The sequence below is a fragment of the Equus caballus genome, chromosome 18, assembly GCF_041296265.1.
Source record: "Equus caballus isolate H_3958 breed thoroughbred chromosome 18, TB-T2T, whole genome shotgun sequence".
NCBI classification, from domain to species: domain Eukaryota; kingdom Metazoa; phylum Chordata; class Mammalia; order Perissodactyla; family Equidae; genus Equus; species Equus caballus.
In genome coordinates this window covers 83,020,747-83,036,816 of record NC_091701.1, presented here as the reverse complement: position 1 = coordinate 83,036,816, position 16,070 = coordinate 83,020,747, and the positions used below count along the sequence as shown (strand labels likewise).

The 16,070-nt window shown below is 38.7% G+C and overlaps 1 protein-coding gene across 5 annotated transcripts in view; it reads right to left on the bottom strand.

Annotated features, from left to right (window-relative positions):
* Positions 1 to 16,070, bottom strand: part of PTH2R (parathyroid hormone 2 receptor) — a 69,804-nt gene that overhangs the window by 33,800 nt on the left and 19,934 nt on the right. For 2 of the 5 annotated variants that reach the window (XM_023622533.2, XM_070242215.1), the window contains exons 2-5: positions 15,161 to 15,263; positions 6,859 to 6,969; positions 6,637 to 6,758; positions 1,409 to 1,506 (exon numbers count right to left, since the gene is read on the bottom strand). In XM_023622533.2, coding sequence (XP_023478301.1) covers positions 1,409 to 1,506; positions 6,637 to 6,758; positions 6,859 to 6,969; positions 15,161 to 15,263 — 434 coding nt within the window. The remainder of the gene's footprint in view (positions 1 to 1,408; positions 1,507 to 6,636; positions 6,759 to 6,858; positions 6,970 to 15,160; positions 15,264 to 16,070) is intronic. The other 3 variants (XM_070242216.1, XM_023622535.2, XM_070242214.1) reach the window with 2 other exon arrangements.

Below are 16,070 nucleotides of genomic sequence, written 5' to 3'. Positions count from 1 at the left end.
GCAAAAAGAGGAAGATTGGCAACAGATGTTAGCTCAGGGCCAATCTTCCTCACAAAAAATAAATAAATAAATAAAAACACAAATGTGTGAACACCAGACAGTATATTAAAGGGTGATCAGTTGAAGGAGAAAAACCAGGAAATAGGTATGAGAAGTTTCAAGGAAGAGGGGGTTATAAGATAATAGGAAACAAAATATAAAACTTTTTTTAGTTGCAGTTTCTGTTAGCTTCTAAATCCTCTATTTTAGTTTTCTGAATATGTCATCTACCTTCACCCCTCTTTTCCCACACATAATTTAGCACTAAACTCTTAAAATTATCAGCTTAATTAATATATCTCAAAATCTTCCATTTCTACCCCAAGCCCCAGTGCCACTGCCTGAAGCCAGGCCACACCCCTCGTCCAGGGTTACGCAGCCTCTGCTGAGGGGCTCCTGTCTGCTTCCCACCAGCTCTCACTCCACCTTACGATGCAAGTGACATTCACATCACTCCTCTGCCGAAAATCCTTCACGGCTCCTCAGATGCCTTATAATCCACAGGCCTCAAGACATTCCGCACCCTGCTTACCGTTCCAGTCTCACCCACACCAAAATCCTGAATTCTAAGTATTCCACGCTTTCTCTTGACCTGAACTTAGGTTTGACCTCTCCCCCAGCCTCCTCTTTTGGTTAAATCTTATTTGGACTCATGCGCCATTTGAGATTTCGCTCCATTGGGGAGGTCTTCCTGCCTCTCCCTCCGCTGTCCTCCCAAATCAGGACACCCCGCCCGAATCACAGCACTTCTCACACTGAACCGGTTTCTCAGCTCTTTGGACCACACACCAGCTGCAGCCATCATGAGCATTAGTAAACGTGCTACACACGTCGTTCACTGCTTTATCTCCATACTGGTGTGCAAAATTTTGTGTTGATTTAGAGTAAGTTGAATTGAACTGGACAACATTTAAGTGGATAAAACATAAACCACAACAAAAGCAATAAATACTACTTCTTTATATATGATATCAGATAATTTGGGAGATTATTTAAAAAGAATTTCTGTCTAATGGCACCAAAATCATTGGGAAAAATGAAATAAATCTTTACTTCATGAATGAAAATCTTTGCAACTCATTCAATTCAGCTCTGCATCACTGCAAACAAAACACACTGCCATGCAGATCCCTTGGCTTCATGGTTTCATACTGCTTCAATGCTTTAAGTTTTTAAACAGCAACAAAAAATCCTTGAATTTCTCATGAAAAACAAATTGTCAAAGTCAAATAATGTAATAACACTGGACCAAATTCAGAAACTTGTATTTGGGAGAAGTCTTCCGGGGCACAGACGGTGAGACCTCTGTGTCTTCAGTGGATCAGAAACAGCCCTGTCCCTTCTGGAGGAAGCGCGTGGACCCACTCACCTGAAGCAGCCAATGACGAGCACAGCCACCACCAGGGAGCCAAAGGAGACAGAGTACCCGACCGTGTACAGGATGGAGAGGCGCTCAAAGAACTCCCGCTGAAGGGGACAGAGTCAAGAAAAGCAGTTTGAGGGGCCAGCCTGGTGGTGTAGTGGTTAAGTTCGCAAGCTCCTCTTCAGTGGCCCAGGTTCACAGGTTCAGATCCTGGGCTCAGACCTACACACTGCTCATCAAGCCGTGCTGTGGTGGGGTCCCACATGCAAAATGGAGGAAGATTGCCCCTATGTTAGCTCAGGGACAATCGTTCTCACCAAAAAAAAGGCAGTTTGAACTAGTAATCTTATTATAGATAAACTTAAACATCATGCTTTCACCTGTTTAGCGATAGGCGATGTGTTATCACGCATCCTTGACTTCCAGTCAAGGTTAAAGCTGTAACAACAATCTGTGGCACCTCCTGCTGTGTGAGGCCAAATTAAATGCTGCAACATTTACTTCATGTATTTTTGTACTGCTCATTTTAACTAACCGGAATTGTATATCTAGCGTGATATTTGGAGTAAATAAAACACTTTACAGGACTATTTTAAAAGGAAACTGGTAAAAAGCATATGTCATTTTTGGAATATTTCTAGTTTTCTTTAGCTTTTTTATTGAGCTGTAGTTTACATGAAATAAAATGACAGGTTTTAAGTGAGCAGTGTGATGGGTTTTAACAAACTGAGTTTGTTGTGATGCTGGCTGGTCGAAAACAACTCTCCACACCCACCCCCAGGCAGCTGCTGCTCCCATCTGTCACCACGGAGCAGCTGCACCTGCTCGCACGCTTCACACAATTCTTGACTGTTCTTAGACTTCTCAGAATTACACAGTATACACCCTTTTGGTCAAAATACTGTTTTTGATATTCACTGATATTGCTGCATGAATCAGTAGTTCATTCCTCTTTAACATTTTTTTATTTTAACATAATTATAGATTCACAAGAAGTGGAAAAAATAGTAAGAACGATCCCATGCCCCCTTCACCCATTCCCTCCATTGGTTGCATCTTAGGCAATTATACTAAAATACCAAAGCCAGGAATTTGACATTGGTGCAGTTTCGGTGTTCATAGCTCCATGTCATTTTGTCACATATGTAAATTTTTGTAAACATCACTGCAGTCAAGAATCGGGGCTATTCCATCACCACAAAGATCTCCCCTGACCTCTCCCTTCACCGTCACACCCACCCTCCTCCTCCCCAGCATTCTAACACCTGGTAACCACTACTCTGTTTTCTATCTCTATAATTTCGTTACTTCATAAATGTTATATAAATGGAATCATACAGGATATGACCTTTTGAGATCTGCTTTTTTCACTCAGAGCAATGACCTCAATGTCCATTTGAGTTGTACATATTAAATTTTTTCTTTTTCGTCTCTGAATAGTATTCCATGGTATGGATATAATCTGTATACATCATCATATTTGAAATGAGTTTCAAACCTGTAGATAGCACACATGTAGATGTAGATAGGTCATGAGTTTTAATAGATTCTTTCAATCTCTGTTAATTTGTATATTTGGACCATTTGTTTTTAATATAATATTGATATGTTGTCTATCATTTTATTTTTTATTTTCTGTTGTTCTATTTTTCATTTCTCTGTTTTGTTTTTCCTGCCATCCTGTGAATTACTTCAACCTTTTGTAGAATTTCATTTTGATGTATCTTTCTGCATAGTGCTCTTGGTGGTTTCTCTAGGTATTTCATTACGTAACTTAATGTGGAAACTTTCATCATTGAATTTTCACCTTTCTTCTTTTCTGGAAGCATGGAAGGCTACAAATCTTCCTTTAAGCTTTGCCTTAGCTGTTTTCCACAATTTTTTACATACTGAGTTTTCATATTTATTCACTTCAGATTTTTGCCATGGATCATACAAATTTCCAACTACTTGTGTATTGTCTACATATTTTATTTTAATTGATTTTCAATTAATTCTTTTGTGATCAGAGAATATACTCTGCGTGATTTTAATCCTAAGATTTATTGAGACTTGTTTCACAGCCCAGCACGTGTTCCATCTTGACGAACATTCAGAGTGTACTTCAAAAGAACGTGAATTTGTGGTTATTGGGTATAGTATTCTACAGACATCATTTTAATCTAATTGTTTGACAGATATCCTCTGGAAGGTTTGTCTACTTGTTCTTTCAATTATTGAAGAATGGCATTTTAAAAGTTCCACTGTGATGAGATTTGACTTTATCTCCTTTTACCTCTGACAACTTTTGCTGTGTGTACTTTGAATCTCTTAAATGCATGCATATCTAGGATTGTTATTTCATCTTGGTAAATTGATTCTTTTTTTATTTTGAAATGTCTCTCCATCTTTGGTAATACTCTTTGTCTTGAAGTCTACTTAGGCACACCAACTTTCTTACACTTAAAGTATGCACATCATATATCTTTTCCCACCCTTTTATATCAACATACCTTTTATTTTTACATTTATCTGTATCTTTATATTTACAGTACATTTCTTGAAGATAGCATGTAATTGAGTCATACTTTTATTACCAATTCTGACAATCTCTGCCTTTTAAGTGAAATGTTTAGTCCATTTACATTGAACACAATCATTGCTATCAGCAGGTTTAAATCTAACACATTGATATTTACATTCTATGTGTCCTATCTTTTCTATGTTCTTCTGTACTTACTTTGTTACCTTTTATTGGGAGAGAGGATCTATCAAGTATTTCTTAATATTTCACTTGTGCTATTTCTTAGCAGTTAACTATACAGACTTGATTATGCATCCTGAACTTATCAGAGCCTGTATTTAAATAATATTGAACTATTTCACAAACTTTACAATCATGTACCCAATTTTGCTCCCCCAGCCTTTGTCCCATTTAGATTTTCTTTTACACAATTTATAAACCCTAATAAGAGGCTATTATGTTTGCTTTAAGCAGTCAATAAACTTTTAAATCAATTAAATTATAGATATAAAGATAGATATAATTATAGCAATAAATACAGACACACGGTTTTGTTTGTTCTTCAGTCTGTCATTTTTATCCACAGGTGTACCTATCCTGGTGCTGCCCATTCCTTCCTGCCAGTCTGTGCTTCCAGCTGGCACGCTTCTCTCCTGTCTAGGGAATTTTCTTGAGCATTTCTTATGCTGCAGTACTGATGAAGATGAATTCTCTCAGACTTTTTCTGTCTGAAGAATATCATTATTCTGCTTTTATCTTAATCTAGATGATCACTTTAAAGATGTCACTCCGTTGTATTCTGGCCTCTATTGTTTCCAAGTAAAAGTCGGCATCTTTTTTATGATTGTTCCCTGAATATAACCTGCCCTTTCCTCTCACTGCTTTGAAGATTCTCTTTATGCCTTGATTTACAGCCATTTGACTGTGATGTGTGTAAGTATGGTTCTTTTCCTTTAAGTTTTCATTCCTCTGCAGACTTTCCCACCTGTTTTTGGATAATGTGTAAAATAAAAAATGGAGGAGAAAAAAAATTTCCTGAATTCCTATTAAACAAAAAGAAACACTATAAATACATCACATATTTCTTTTCATTCTATTCAGGCATCATTTCCTATTGTTTTGAGCACTGTATTCCAAATTTATATACAAGTTTATTACCTGATTTTTTTTCAGTTAACTGTAAACCAAGAGAATTTCACAAGGCCACAAACCCTTTACAAAATATACATATATATGAGCTTTTCATTGGAAATTTAAATTATTTGGACTATTCACTATAGTAATTAACATTTCAATGAACATTTTTTCCATTCAGTTTCCCCCATTCCAAATCCTTATGCTTGAATCTTAGAAGGAAAATTATAAGATTGAAGGATATGACCCCTCTGAAGTGTTTCTTAAGATGTATTGCTAAATTGCTTTCCAAAAATTCATATAGTTTTTACATATGAGATATATTATATGGTAATTTCTACACCATGCTACTGTTTAAATACACTACCTGAAGAATTTAATAACCTCGTGGCCCATCATATGAGTCCCTGTCCTTCTTTTTATTAAAAGTAATTATCTCATTTTGTCAGGCCAATGATACGAAAATTATTTAAGAACAAAATAATATATGTTTAAAAAAATCTTAGTTAGTCTATTTCCCCAATAAAGATGTGGCATTTATTGTAAAGGCACATTTTGTTTTCACTTTTTGTTCCTTATACAAATACTCTGATTATGACCATTAATAATTAATACCTCATAAATAAGTAATATCATTTTGCACTACAGTCTATCGAAACTTCAGGAGATATCCAGTTTTCTAACTAAAGGATATTTAGTTTTCTTAAGTTTCCTCAAATTATTGCTTGAAAGTTGTAAAAAATAGAAAACACTCTATATTTTTAGTTAGGTAGATAAAATTATTTACGCTAACAAAACCCTTCAAATTTTTCAGTTAACTTTTAAGCCATTTTTATAATAAATAGTACAGATCTTGGGAATATTACCATCCTTAGTTATTTTGATTCTTGGACCACACAGTAATCATAAAGAACCACTATAAGATATTGGAGTTCAGTGTAAATAAAACTATGATTGTATTTAATGGCCATTTAAAGGTTGCAAAAGACTTGCATTTGCCATCATTTAATGTACAAAAAATTGATCGCAGAGTACAGTAAATGCTGTGAATGTTTATTTCTGTCAATGAAATCTAAATTATCTTGAAGCACTTTAATTAGCACATTGTGGGCCTAGTTCCATTGCAGAGCACCCATCAGTCTCCTCACATGGACCGATTTTATCCAAGAAGCTTGTCAGCGACAAAACCCACAACCGAAGGACTGTCAGCACTTACTAACGAGCTCATCAAAGTGGGAGTGCCTTGTGTTAGAAAAGAAGAAAGTTAAGAAAGGAAGCTCCGGGGGGCCACCCGGGTGGCACAGTGGTTAAGTTCACACATTCCACCTCGGTGGCCCAGGGTTCTCCGGTTTGGATCACAGACACGGATCTATGCACCGATTGGCAAGCCTTTCTGAGGCAGCATCCAACATACAAAGTAGAGGAAGATGGGACAGATGTTAGCTCAGGGCCAGTCTTCCTCAGCAAAAAGAGGAGGATTGGCAGTGGATGTTAGCTCAGAGCTAATCTTCCTCAAAAAAGAAAAAGGAAAAAAGAATCACATAAAAACATTATTCTGCTTTCCCTCAGGGGTTCACAGATACAAAAATACCATTACCTTTCCGAGGCTGGTGTCTGGCTGCAGAAAGCGAAGGCAGTCTGAATAATTAGCCCATGTTTTATTTAAACTGTGCATAAAATCCCATGTTCCATTCGCATTACAGTGTCGGACAGCAACTCCTGCAAAGACATGAAGAAAACCACTGAGACTGCTCAGGTGCCTCAGAGTCCATTACAAAATGAAAGTTCCAAATTAATCATCTCAAGAAAAATTCAATACCATTGTGATTGAAGTCATAAATATAAGGAGGGCATGGGACGGCCGAGATTTTCCCCACTGTTCCTCTGGGCCAACAAATGAGTCCATCCCACTCTGGGAAACAATTTCCATCTGACAAGGAAAAAAAGTAAAACACAATAAACAAAAGTGCAGCTGGAACCAGAAAGTAAATGCATTCAAAATACAAAAAGTCAGGTCACTGCAGGTGGCAAAATGTAAAGCAAATTGGTAGTTTGGGAAAGTAGAATGGGGTAAACATGATGCAAACATCCCCAAATTCATCTTCCTAGCATCATCAAAGGCCCACTAACAGGTACATTTGATTTGTGCAAATTAAAAATATTTTCGTGATTCTAATATATATGAGTTATAGCAGTTAGAGCAATTAATACAGAAGAAAATTGAAATGCGCTGTGAACAACTTCTGTAGGAAAGTTCTTCCAACTATCATAGTTGTAGCTACATTTTTACCCCAGATTTTTTTAAATAGCTGTTAAAAAATATGATGCATGAAACAAATTGAGCTTCACGGGTAAGCTCCAAGATTGGCGTTTACCTTTTTACCAATAATTTTAGTAATTTCTTTGGGTCTGACACTTGTCTCAGAGAAAATTCTCATAAGCTCTACTCTGCTGAGACCCATCCAGACCCACCCCTTCCCACACCTGCGCTGGACCACCACCGTCCAGGCCCCATCTCCAGCCGCACTGCCACAGGCTCCAGCCCCGCTCCCCGACGCCATCCTTGCTCGCTTTTCTCCTGTTCTTCACACAATAGCCCTCAATCCTCCCAAGACTTCCCATCGCACTCTGAGCAAAGGCCAAATCTACACAGTGTCCGAAGGCCCTGCAGGATCTGCTCTCTCTCCCGGCTTATCCCCGACCTCAGCTCCTGCCAAGGTCCTTCCTGCTCCTCCTTGAATTCAAGGCCATCCCCTAGAGAGCCCCAAGGCTTACTCCCTTATCTCCTACAGATTTCTACTAAACATCAGCTTCTGAGTAAAATGTCCTCATTTAAAACTGCACCCCAAACACTCCCTATCTGTTTCCTGCAGTAGTTTTCACCTGAGCTCTCATCACTTTCCAGTATTGTGTTGTTCTATTATCATTTTCCTAAATCACAGGGTTTAAGGACCCTGAGAGTGGGGAGTTTTGTCTGTTTTGTTTCATGCATTAGCCACATTCCTGGAACAGCACCTGACGCCTGACGGGGGCTTAACAAACATTCAGTCAACGTCCACACTGGGCTCTCCAGGACTCCTCCCCACGAGCTGTGCACTGAACTTCCAAGAAGAGAGCGTCTCGGCCATGTCATGCCCCAAATTCCCAAAAAGAGACTTTTAATGAGTGCTGTATTCATTTTCTACTGTTACCAGAAAAATTACCACAAATTTAGTGGCTTCAAATAACCCAACTTTATTTTCTCATTATTTCTGTAGATCAGAAGTCCAATGAGCTCAGCGGGATCTCTGCTCACGGACTCACAAAGTGGAAATCAAGGGCTGGGCAGGCTGCACTGCTTCCTGAGGATCCGAGGTAGAATCGGTTTCCTTACTCATTCGAGTTATTGACAGAATTCAGTTTCTTGCAGTTGTAGGACTGAGGCCCCCATTTCCTTGCTGGCTGTCAGCTGAGGGCTGTTCCCAACTTATAGAAGCCACTTGCATTCCTCGGCTCATGGCCCCCTTCCTCCACCTTCAAAGTCAGCAAGGCAGTCGAGTCTTCTCACGTTTGGAGTCTCTTTCACTCTCCGTTTCTCAGACTCACTCTTCTGTCTTCCTCTTCCACTTTTAAGGGGGCCACGTGATTACATTGGGCTCATCCAGATAATCCAGGATAATTCACCCTATTGTAAAGTCCATAAACTTAATACCAGCTGCAATGCCCTTTGCCATGTAATGTAACATACACAGGATAACACCAGATATTAGGGCATAGACATCTTCGGGGGGTCATTACTCTGCCATCACAAGTACCATCCAGTATAGCTCTCTCAATTTTTAGGTACCAATTGCACTAACTGTAGCAGAGGATTGCTGTTCTAGCTAATAATGTTCATGATTTCAAATTGTCTGTTCAGTTTTGAATAGTCAGCATAACAGAAGCACACACAAAGACCGCTCTCTACAGAAAAGAATTCAGCCAGAACCTGAAATTAACTTCCTAGTGTCCAGCACACCACATGGAGCGAGTACTTGATTTGCTTTGTGCATTGCTGAAGGAATAGGAAAGGAAAAGGTCTCTCGTCGCCCACGCTGTCCTCAGAGAAGAAAACGTTTTCTTGGAAACAGCCTCACTTTGCTCGTAAAAGCCTGCACGTTATGCATCACAAGCAACCCAGGAACTCATGGCACCAGCTCCTGCTCCTGGTGCACAGCCTCACCGGCCTCTTCCCACCATTACCTGCTCTCTGTCTGTTTGTGGTCCTTCTTGTTCACACAGAGTGTAAGGAGTCTGCCTCTCATCAGTTTTCCCTCGACACTCCTCTGCATCTTGGTACCATTCCACGTGGCTTCCCACCCATTCACCTCGTCTCTAACAGTCACACACACCTATTCATCTGGACTGTCCAATCCTTGGCCAGGTATCAATTGTACCAGCTACACAAACTGGACCTCAGCACACGTTCCTGTGTTCCTGTAACTAGTTGTCCCTCTGAAACGTATGCTGCAACATCATGTGAGATTTTCTGGCAAGAGTTAGTCATGTGATGGAATAAGGTCTTCATACAAGTCTGAAATCCAGCGACCAGTTTATTCTATAATTATGTAGTTTTTAAACTGCTATATCAAAAAGTTTGCTGATTTTTTCCTCATGCTCTAAAAGGGACAGCTTTCTAGTTCTCTGCAAGATACCATCCCATACACCTACACACACAGGCATACCCCCAAAACTCAGAAGATCAATACTCCCCCAAAATGATGTTTCTGTATATCACAATCATCTCTCCAGTGGTTCTTTGACAAAGATAATGATAAATATTCACAAAATGTTGAAAAGACTGGGCAAGCCATGCTCTCCACAGATAGTAGAGAGATCTTAATTAACATCTTGTCTTTGATCATCATCTCTCAACCTATGTGAGTAATTACTTGCATTATACAGCAAGAAACTAATTAATTGCCAAATGACTCACCAATCTCCCTTTATAAATTAACCCCACTAATTGCATTCCCTGTAACCTTCTGTGTGAGCCAGGGCAACCTAATCATTAGTGAGCTTGTCAGGATGTGATGCTCATAGGACAATCTACAATTTGGAGACTCAAACTCTGTCTCTTTTCAGTTCTACAGCTGCCCATAACACAACGTGACCACACATTTGTGAAGTGGAGCTGGGACCAATAATATTTTGGTTTTTGTTTTAAACATTTGAATAGTTCTATAGCCAGACATTTGCATTCACATTTCCTGTTCTTTCTTTCATAGTCATTAGGAAAAATTTTATTTTCTTTCTATTATAAATTTTTTTCAGAAATAAACATAGAATATTATATATCCATTATCAAAAACTGACAGCTGTTAATATTGTACCATATTTATTTCAACTAATATATTTTTGCTGCAGTATTTTAAAGTAAATTGCGAGCAGGATAACAGCTCACTCCTAAATATTTTGATATGCATTTCTCAATTTTAGAAGAATTTGAAAATAAAAAGGTCTTTAATTAGCTAGTGAATTAAAAACATCATTTCAGTTTTTTACACTCATAAAATGAAGACATTTTTAGTCAATTTACATATAATTAGACATTTTCATTGAAAGATAGACCAAAGTTTGACCAGATTTAATTCTATCCTATTTGTATGGAGAAAGATCTCAAAGAAAGTGTCTTTTCTCTTTGAATATGTTTCATCCACATGGTCCCCCTGATTCACACCCTCCTGTGATGTTCCACAAGTTTACACTCAGATCGATTACTCCTTTTCCGCGCAGCTCATGTGCCGTGTGACTGGTTCACACAGGCTCACCTACGCCCTTCCTGCTCCCTCTGCCTGGAAGGTCTTCCTTCTTCCTCCTCTACACATCTACTTCCTATCTCTTTAATTTTAGGCTGAGATCATTATTCCTCCAGGGAGTCTCCTCTAGTCCTTCCCTGATGAATTAAGACGCTTGTTCAGTGGTTCCACAGTTGTGATTCCTCTGTCGTTAAACTTACACACCCTCTGGAAGATGTCTCCCTGCCTCACCATATCATCATCTCCAAGGGGCAAGGGCAGAATCTGATTCATTTTTTCCAGTGTCTATTACAGAAGAAACACACCATGTGCACAGAATATTTGTTGAACTGTCAAAGGGACACTGAAGATGACAATGTTGGACTAGGTCATCTCTGAGATATCTTCCAGCTCAAAATTTCACGAGACTTCACAGAAAACAGTTCATTCAGCCCTCATAGACAATAATCCTTATAAATTCCTTTATGGCATTGTTGCTCCTTCAGTGTTCTTTAGAGGTAGCATGGATGATTCTCTTTTCTGACACTATTGATCTAGCCATTCAGAGAACTGCTTCCTAGTACAAGTGGCCTACAAGGGCTGGATTAATATAAAAACTATCTCTCTTAAAACATGGCTTAGCTGGCTATAAATTAAAGGAACAAATCTGAGGCCAGAAATTATTCCATAGGGTCAGCAAGCACTGAATTTGGGGCCCACATGAAGGCGTCTGCTGACCTGCTGGCTTAGAGCTTGGGTTTTGACGGTGTGCAGGTAACAAAAGATGAGCCTGAGGCCTGATGCTGTTGGGAAATTGGACTGAAACCTCCGTATAAGGTCAGGACATCCAGAAGATGACTCTCTTAGTGAGCAAACAAGAAACAAAAACATCCTTTAGAAAGAGGCTGGCTTGTTCTACTCTTGGCTCCATTTAGAGTTGGAGCAGGAACAGTGAAGAAAAAACTTCTTCTCTGCAAATTTCTAACCACAAGCTGACATTCCTGTGTGGTCCAGATTTAGTCTAAAGTGGACTTAGGTCACCAGTTCCTCCAGGCACCTTGCAGAAGTAAACACAAATTTTCTCTGGAGGAATGCACTTTGAGAACCTCATGAGTTCTTTATCATAACTCATGAGGCACACAAGAAATAAGCCACCATGTGAGGCAGTCAGCATTGACAAGCAAAGCCCATGGATATTAGAATTATAAATTGCAGAACATAAAATATGTTTAAGAAAAAAAATAAGAGATTGAAAGGATATTGAAGATACAAGAGTATCAAAATTGAATATGAAGATTTCAGGAAATGAAAAATAGAATAATCAAAATTAACTTAATGGATGGATTAAACAGCCATTAGACAAAGCTGAACAAAAAATCAGCATTTTGGAAAACACATTTGAAGAAGTTAACCAAAACATCAGTGGAGAAACAAAGAAAAGGGAAATATATAAGATATGAAGACACAAAGGGTGGTGTGAGAAGGTCCCACACTGGCAGATTTAAAGTTCCAAAAGGAGAGAGTAGGAGGACAGGGGAGAACAAGTTTTCAAAGACAAAATAGCAAAACATTCCCACCGTTGAATAAAGACACAGATTCTCAGACTCCAGAAATCAAATGAACCCAAACCTAGACACAGCGAAACCGCAGAACATCAAAGTCAAAGAGAAGTTCTTAAAAGGAGCCAGAGAGAAAAAACTAATCACCAACAGACCGAGAACTGATTTGTCAGCAATAACAATGGAAGCTGGGGGGAGAAATAAAATAATATCTTCAGAGGCTGAAAGCAAATAATTCTCAACCAAGGATCACACATCCAGAAAAAGTATCTTTCAAGATTGAGACTGAATTAAAGACCATTTCAGACAAACAAAAACGGAGACCATTCCCTCTTAGCAGTATATAAATCCTTTAAAAAAGACATTTTTGGAAGAAGAAAAATTATAACATAAAATTAAGGTAAAACTAAAATCCCATATGACATTAGCATATAATTTAGAGGCAATTAAAGTATTTCAAACTGTATATATTATTTGTGAGGGGGAAGTTATTAAGTTTAAGCTTTTTAAAATTATATATGAAAAATGTTCTAGATTAGCACTAAAAGAAGTAAATATAATATGTATCTCCCAAACTAGTAGGAGGAACGAGGATGAAATAAGGAAAAAAGTTTAAATCAATTTAAAAGAAGCCAAAAGAAGGTAGTGGTGAGAGTGGAAGGGACATAGGAAGATCTGGTGAAAGAGAAGCTCACATAAGATAACAGAATCACATTCAAATATTGTGCATTAATAACCACAATTAATGTAATTGAGCTAAACTCTCTCATTAATAGACAAAGATTATCAGAACGGATAACAAGGAAAAGTCACATGTCTTGTTTACAAATGATAACTCACAGAACATAGGCGTACAAAAACGTTTAATGAAAGAATGGGAAAAGATAAGCAGCTGTTTGATGGACCTAGGGTGTCAATGTTGCAAGAAGAAAAATTTCTGGCAATTGTTTGCACAACAATGTGAATAAGAACATCACTGAGTCATACACTTAAAAATGTTTAAGATGGTAAATTTAATGTTATGTGTATTTTACCACAATTGAAAAGAATTTTAAAGGATAGGAAAGATATGCAAGGCAAACACCAACCAAGGGAGAAAGAAACTAATGTTTATTAAATACTGTTATTTTAATATAATTTTATATTACATATATTCTTTATTATTTAATAAACAAAAATATACTAGAGATAGAGAGGGCTGCTTCATATCAATAAAAGGTTTAATTCACCAGGAAATATAACATTTCTAAATTTGTATATACTCAGTAACGTATTTTCAAAATATATGAAGCAAAAAATTCGCCATAATTGCCATTACTCATCATCTTGATGGGAGATTTCAAGGTACATACTTGAGGAAAGAATAGGTCAAGAAGATGGGAAATCATGGATACAGAGCACATGAACCACACAGTCAATAAGCTTAATCTAGTGGACACTATAAAACACGGTACCTAGAAAGTGGAGAACACACGTTCCTTTGAAGACCACAGGGGACCTTTGTCAAAATTGACCACAATATAAGCCATTGGTCTCAATACATTTTTAAAAATTAGTATCACACAGACCACATTCTCTGATCATAACCAAGTGAGAAATCAATCTTGAAATTTTTTTTTTAATATTTGGAGACAAGAATGACGCAGACAACAAACTACATACTTTATTATGTGGCATAGTTTTAAGGACATTATCTGCTGCATTCCGACTGTTGGGAATTTAGGGAGCTTAGTAAATAGCACATTTTTAAAAAAATTTCCTTGAATATATTCAAAACTATCAAGGCAAAGTATTTTCTTATATAAAACATTTTACTTTCCCCACTACGCCAAAGAAATCCAATAAATAGCTTTACTCAAGAGACTCAATGAGGGGCCAGCCCCATGGCTGAGTGCTTAAGCTCCTGCGCTCGGCTTTGGTGGCCCGAGGTTCACAGGTTCAGATCCTGGGGACAGTCCTACCTACCACTCATCAAGCCATGCTGTGGCGTCATCCCACACAGAAGAACTAGAATGACCCACAACTAGGATAGACAGCTGTGCACTGGGGCTTCCGGGAGAAAAAAAAAAAGAGGAAGATTGGCAACAGATGTTAGCTCAGGGCCAATCTTCCTCACCAAAAATCACATCTTTAAAAACAAATAAATAAATAAAAATTAAATCTAAAAAGATAAAGCAGATTTTCTTTTTAAAAGAAAAAAAAGGTGTCTCCATGAGAACCGCAATGGCCACAGGCCCCTGTGCAGCTGCAGGGTGGAGGCACCCGGAGCACCCCACCCCCTCCACAAGCTCGCCTGTAGTTTTGTGGGTTTGTTTGTGTAGTTTCCCACTTAAATCTGGAACTAATTGATAAACTACATAAGGAGTCAGGTAGACGAGATAAAATGCTCATTTTATCAGGAATACAGTTTTGGAGAGCATGGCTCAGGCATGTAAGAGTGGGCTTGCTTGTTGCTCCTCTGAACTTTACGCACGACCTGAAAGTGCCGGCAGTGCCCACAGGGGCAGAGCTCGCGGGAAGGCCGGCGTGCACCCGTGTGCGTGCTCTCCGCGGGCAGGCAGTCCCAGGAGAGGCCTGAGGACGGCTCCTGTGCACAGGCCGGGCCGCTGCCCCCAAACTCAGCCAGGCAAGTCCTCTCCACAGGGAGGGAAGGGCCGGCGGGTTAGAGAGCTGAGGGGCCTTGTTCCGCCCCCTCCCCATGGAGGGGCAGAGACTGGGGAGAGCTCCCTAATGCCGCATACGGGGGAAAGCTGCAGGCTTTGCGGGGAGCTGGGGGGCGGGTAGACAGGCTTCTCGGCGTCTTTACCTCCTTCCTGGAGCTGAGCGGTGATGTTGAGTTCACACTGCACCTTAGCTCTCAGCACAAGGACGATCTGCTCCTCTATGGTGACGGTGCCGTCAGAATTCAGCTGAGAATCGAACACAACACAGACAGAGACAAACGTCCCCATTATGTTGTTTTTAAGCCGTGATACAAATTTTCATTATTTTACCTTCTAACATAGTTGAAAATAAAAGTTTCTATATCAAGCTATCTGAAATAGTCCTTTATCTGAACCAAAATTCAAAATCCATCACTGTATAAGATTTTAGAGTAATCTTACTTTTACCTGATTTGCCTAAAGAAAAACATCTCATACCAGAATTTTTTAATAATTAGGTAATTATATCAGATATAAGATAATTGGAAAAATGACAAAGATTAAAAATTTCCTAGAATGTTATGAAGACAATATTTTATTAATTGTCTTGCAATATGTCAATTATGGCAAATAGAAAGAGAATGGCCTAGAAGACTAAATTTAGCACTCCTGAGAAATCACCAGTGAAACCTTGGGCAAGTCACTCAATGTCTATGGGCTTTGATTTACTCACCTAGGAAATAAACGGGATACTCCAAATGGTCTCTACTTACATCTTTGCTCCTTTTTCCAGCTTTATTGAGATATTATTGATGTGTAATATACATATGTTTAGGGTGTACAATGTGATGCCCTGATACATGTATATGCTGTGAAATGACCACCACAATAAGGTTAGTTAACACCTCCATTCCCTCACATAATTATCATTCTTTGTGTGTGGTGATAACATTTAAGATGTTCTCTCTTAACAACTCTCAAGTATATAATATAGTATTGCTAATTACAGTCGCCAGGCTGTTCATTAGATCTCCGGAACTTATTCATCTTATAGCAGGAAGTCCTTGCCCTTTG